A 5374-nucleotide genomic window follows, 5' to 3' on the forward strand; every position below is an offset into this window, starting at 1 on the left:
AGCAGGAGCTGGCGGTGTCCTCACAGGAGGGCGAGTACTGCTCAAAGGGCATGGAGAGGTCCAGGTACTGCAGGGAGAGATGGTGCTGTCCATGATGTAGCCACTATTGCCTGCAACGCCCACCCTGCTCCCTGCCAGACCCCCACTGCTCACCTCCTCTGAAACTGCTGCCAGGATCTTGTCCAGACCCTCCACAAGCTGCTTGAAGGTGGGACGCTGTGAGGGCACAGCATGCCAGCACTCCCGCATCAGCATGTACCTGGGGGGACATGAGGAAATGTTAGGTGGGGTCTTCCTGTGTGCTCCCCACCTGCCCTGCCTGCCTGGTACTCACAGCTCGTGGGTGCAGTTGGACGGCCGGTCCATGCGGTGTCCCTCCTTCAGCAGCTTGAAGAGCTCCTCCACAGGGATGCCAGGGTAGGGGGAGCCTCCCAGCGTGAAGATCTCCCACATCAGGATCCCGAAGGACCACCTGGGGTAATGCACAGCAAAGGGGAGGTCAGCCATGTTCTAGGACCCTCTCTAGGAAGGTGGGGCCCCAGCTCACCCGACCACATCCTGCAGTGCCATGGGAGCACATACTCTGCTGCAGCTACTTGCCCCATCCTACTTGTGGGTACCCTTCAGTACATGCATAACCCCGCAGCGCTGCCTTGTCCCACACTGATGGCATCCTCATCCCACACCCAAACAGCACCCTCAGCCCCCAGCAGCCCGCACACTCACACATCGCTCTGGTGGGTGTAGACCCGGTCAAACAGGGCCTCTGGTGCCATCCACTTCACTGGCAGGCGGCCCTGCAAAACAAACCCCCCTGCTCAGCCACAGCCAGTGGTCCCCATCCTACCCTCCTGCCCCTCTCTTAGGTCCCCCACTCACATTGCTGGTTTTCTTGTAGTAGTCAATGTCATGGACATCCCTGGCCAAGCCAAAATCAGCGATCTTCATCACGCTCTCTGCCGTGACCAGCACGTTGCGGGCAGCCAGGTCCCGGTGGATGCACTGCCAGGGGGGAGCATCACCCACAGAGTGTGTGAGATGGTGGCTCCAGCTCCATCACCACCACGCCTCCCCCAGGATGTGCCAATCACAGGCAGCCCGCATGGGCTGTGCCATCCCTACCCGTTTAGACTCCAGGTACTCCATGCCACGTGCCACCTGGTAGACACAGGAGATCAGGTCCTTGAAAGAGAGCTGCTCCTCGGGCATCGCCGTGACATCAAAAGCGTAGTCAGGTGTTGGGGGGCGGCGGGCGCGCAGGTACTCTCGCAGGTTGCCCTTTGCAGCAAACTCCACAATCACGTAAAGTGGCCCTGGGAAGGGTGTCCACTCTGTTTGGTCCCTGCTCTGTCCTGTCCCACACATGTCCCACCTGCTACTGTCCCCAGGAGGCATATCCCCTGTTCCCGCTCCATGGCCATGCCCTGCCCGAGCCTGGCACAGCCCCCTCACCATCCTGTGTGCAGACTCCCAGGAGGTTGATGATGTTCTTGTGCTTATCCATGAGCTTCATCATCTCCATCTCGGATATGAGATCAGCCAGGTCCTTGTCTGTGGCATTATCTGGGGAAGGAAGGCCATGTCACCACGCCAGCCTGGCACTGATGCCACCTCTGTACCTGGGACACTGGCAGGGGGGCTGTTACCTTTCAACATTTTCACAGCCACGGTGACTGCTCTGTCTGGACGGTCTCTGTCTATGCCATAAGCCTCTGCCCGCACCACCTGGCCAAAGCAGCCTTCTCCCAGGGGTTTGCCCAGCACCAGCCTGGCAGGGATGGGCAAAACTGTGAGTAACCACAGGGGTGGCCCAACTCCCTGCCACTGCACTGCAGGGCCTCAAGGAGAAGAGGCAGCATGGCTGCCCCTCTCTGGTCTGAGCCAAGTCCCAACATCCCAGGATACAGCAGTGATGGCCAGAGACCTCCCCACCTGCCACCCGAGTGCTGCTGTCCCCAGGGTGTTTGGGGAGAGCAGCTCCCTGACCTGCCCTGCACCGTACTTGTCTCGGGGGAACTCCCACTTGGCATCGAGCGGCAGGTCCAGCTCCATGACCCCTGCCAGCATCGGGGCACAGCTGGAGGAGAGACGAGTGATGCGCATCAGGGATGTGCTGGATTTCCTGGAGGAGCTGGAGTCCAGGGAGAACTGCAGAGAGAGCCCAAGGGACTTCAGCTATCCCACCCTGTGCTCCAGGACCAAAGACAGATCCAAGGATGCTCCAGAGCGACTCTCACTCAGGCCAATGAGGCAAGAGAGCCGCAGGAAGCAGTGGGGAGGGCAGAAGGAGAAGGTGTGACAAGCAGAGGTGGCACTTGTGGAGCCAGTCACTAAGGTCCCCCCATGCCCCCAGGGCTCCAGCTTGGCACCCACCTGTCGGATCAGTGGGAATTTGGAAAGCTTGTGGACTGCTATGGGCTCCAGAGGCTGCTTGCTTGACTGAGTCTGCATCCGGCACAGCACCACAATGATGGCAGCCATGGCCACGGCCAATGACCCCGAGGTGTAGATGATGATGTCTGTGTACTTGGCCTCGGGGGCTTCAGCTTCCCGCACCAGCTCCTCCTCTGAAGGAAGTGAATGAGTTGGCCTGCGCCTTGTTTCCTGTGTGCCGGGGGTCCCAGCTCCCACTCCAGGACTCCCAACCCTACCTGGCAGCACAGTGAGCCAGGCAGACTGGTAGGAGAGGCCGATGGAGTTCCCTGCCAAGCAGGTGTACTCGCCAGCATCCTCCATGGAGATGTTGCGCAGGTACAGCACCTCCACCTCAGAACTGTTGATATCTGCAGTCTGTCAGGGAGAGCAATGAATGGTCAGGGTCCCTCCTCCTCCTTGGGGGGCTCTGTGCACCCCCCATCACCACACGGGAGTGGGTATCTAGGACTCTGATGCTTCAAGCCCTTGTTACCTTGAGCACTTGCACATAGGGGACTCCATCAGGACCATAGCTGCTGCCGTTCACCTCAATGTGCTTCAGCCACTGGATGTGGGGCTGGGCATCGCTGTAGACCTTGCAGAAAAACTCCACATCACTGCCCACCAGGGCTGTGGTGTTGGCGGGCAGCCCAGCCTGCAAGATGGGCCTGTGCGGGGACCTCTCTGTGCAGAGGAGAGCAGAGTGGTGTCACAAACATGGTGACCCAGAGCAAGGCCTCCATTCTGCCTCCCTCTGCCCACTGTGAACCCGTGAACCCTTCCTCAACACTACAGCAGACCAGGGCGACCTGGTCTCCATCCTCACATCCCTTTGGGTGTGAGGGACATGTGGGCTGTGCCAGTGGTAACAACCTAACCAGAGGCTCCTTTGCTCCCTCCCCTGTGACCTCAACCCCTCTACCAGGCACAGAGGGAGCAGAGCGCCAGGACCAGCGCCAAGGAGCCCTCACCCAGTACATCCAGGAGGTAGCTGTAGTGGATGCTGCCAAACCTGTTCTCCACCAGGCAGGTGTAGTTGCCACGGTCGGAGGGCACCACGCTCTCCATCACCAGGCTCCAGTGCTGGTGCCGGAGCTGCAGAGGGGGGAGACAAGGTGTGATGGGCTGGCCAGACCCCAGGAGGGAAGGCTGTGGCAGGGGGCCCTGGCCCTTACTCGGATGCCCCCAATGCGGTGCTCCCCCCGGAACTCGCGCCCGTTCTTGAACCAGCGAATGCTGGGGCTGGGGCTGCCTGAGGCTGGGCAGGGAAACCTCACCGTGTTCCCCGCGGGGACTGCATATAGCTTCTTGTCCATCCGGTGTGGGTGAGTCCAGTAGGGAGCTGGGGAGACACAGGATGTAGAGTGGGAGGAGACGAAGGGGCAGCATGGAAGCTGCTGGAGCTGCTAGCAGAACTCATGGTGTAAGCAGGAGGCAGCAGTGCCCCATATAAGACTCTGCCCTGCGCTCCTGGTCCTGCCCCAGTTGCCCTCTCCTGCCCAGGGCAGCACTGACCTCTGTGCACATAGACAGGATCCTCATTTTGGTCTCTGTGGGGACTGTCCCCATCACTGTCTTCATCGTCATCACCCGACGCCAGTGAGTCTGCAAGGGAAGATGGGAGGAGTCCCTGCCTGCAGAGCCGGGGTTGAAAGGGACATCCCTGCCCGCAGTGCCAGGTGGGCAGTGGCTGCCTTGCTGCCCCGGGAGGAGCAGAGCACTGCCAGGGCTCCTACCCACAACAGATATGGTGAAGTTGCGCAGGATCTCCCCAGTCCCCTGTGCCCGGCACACGTAGAGCCCTGAATCCTCGTAGGCAACCCCTGAGATCTCCAGCAGGCTCTGCCAGAGACGGATACGACCCCTCGGGACGAGCGGCCGGGAGTCCTTGTACCAGACCACACTGGCACCGCTCTGGTTGGCATCACAGTACAGCTTCAACACGTTTCCTGGGTCCAGCAGGAGATGTTCCTCTTCTGATTCCAGCAGCGGGCTCTCAAACAGCTCTGGAGAGATGCTGTGAGTGCCTGGCCCTGTGCTCATCTCTTCCCGATGGCAGAACCCCACCACACACACAGCCCAGTGCAGAGAGCACGTGGTGCAGCCCAGGCCAATGCCCAGCTCTGCCGCCCTGCAGGCAGGCAAGGAATGGACTCTGCCCTGGGGCAATGTGACACGGTTTCTCCAGTGCTGTGTCCCAGTCCAAGGCCATACATGCCACCAGCCTTCTGCAGGGCTACTCCCAGCGGTGCAGGGTGCCTGAGCCTGTCCTGCTGCTCCAAACAAGGCACCAAATCTTACTGGCAACCCACCACCAACAATATGCCCACAGCCCTGGCAGACCCTGGTGATGCCTGTCTGGGCAGTGGTGTCAATGGCTGGCAGCAGGCGTGTGCACATGGAGGGCAGAAACAACTCAACTACCAGCTCAACAATACCTACCACAGCCTGACCACCTGCGTGTGGGGGGCTAGGGACACATGTGGCCATCACAGGGGGCATGTGCTTCTCCTGAACCCACCACCAAGAGCCACTGACTCCTTGCGCCTCTAAGTCGCTTGCACTTGCCACTGAGCCACACACAATTGCCACAGCCCACAGCGTTCAGGCCATCCTGCTCTGCCATGCACGTCCACCGAGTGAGCTGAGACCCTGCAGCACAGGGATGCTGCCACCCTGCTCCTTCCAGCCTCCACACCTCCTTGCCCAGCGATGAAGATGCTGGCCCCCTGTGCAAAGCCCCAGCCAGACACGTGTCCCCAGCTCCCACCAGCCCAGCCCCGCAGAGCTGTAGGGCTGTGTGCCCAGGGCAAGCATCCATCTCCCCCAGCCCAGGCGCTTGCTGCGGGGTGAAAGCAAGACCTCCCCATCCCACTGCCTCCAACCCCTCCTCCGCCCCGCCGAAGCCGTACCTGGCTCCATCGCCCTGCCCTGGGCAGCAGCCGCCAGCAGCCGCCCC

General features: G+C 60.9%; 1 protein-coding gene across 1 annotated transcript in view; it reads right to left on the reverse strand.

The window, feature by feature from the left end:
* Positions 1 to 5373, reverse strand: part of FGFR4 (fibroblast growth factor receptor 4) — a gene marked incomplete at its 5' end in the record, with an annotated part of 5429 nt that extends 56 nt beyond the window's left edge. Inside the window, 17 exons of the mRNA XM_010002098.1 lie at positions 4 to 67; positions 154 to 259; positions 335 to 472; positions 727 to 797; positions 880 to 1002; positions 1123 to 1313; positions 1453 to 1563; positions 1647 to 1768; positions 2003 to 2148; positions 2374 to 2567; positions 2652 to 2790; positions 2909 to 3099; positions 3387 to 3510; positions 3591 to 3757; positions 3931 to 4020; positions 4152 to 4421; positions 5328 to 5373. Of these exons, the coding sequence (XP_010000400.1) occupies positions 4 to 67; positions 154 to 259; positions 335 to 472; positions 727 to 797; positions 880 to 1002; positions 1123 to 1313; positions 1453 to 1563; positions 1647 to 1768; positions 2003 to 2148; positions 2374 to 2567; positions 2652 to 2790; positions 2909 to 3099; positions 3387 to 3510; positions 3591 to 3757; positions 3931 to 4020; positions 4152 to 4421; positions 5328 to 5373 (2293 nt within the window). The remainder of the gene's footprint in view (positions 1 to 3; positions 68 to 153; positions 260 to 334; positions 473 to 726; positions 798 to 879; positions 1003 to 1122; positions 1314 to 1452; positions 1564 to 1646; positions 1769 to 2002; positions 2149 to 2373; positions 2568 to 2651; positions 2791 to 2908; positions 3100 to 3386; positions 3511 to 3590; positions 3758 to 3930; positions 4021 to 4151; positions 4422 to 5327) is intronic.
* Position 5374: the final 1 nt, after the last annotated feature.

The sequence above is a fragment of the Chaetura pelagica genome, unplaced genomic scaffold (assembly GCF_000747805.2).
Source record: "Chaetura pelagica isolate M959 unplaced genomic scaffold, ChaPel_1.0 scaffold356, whole genome shotgun sequence".
Taxonomy (NCBI): Eukaryota; Metazoa; Chordata; class Aves; order Apodiformes; family Apodidae; genus Chaetura; species Chaetura pelagica.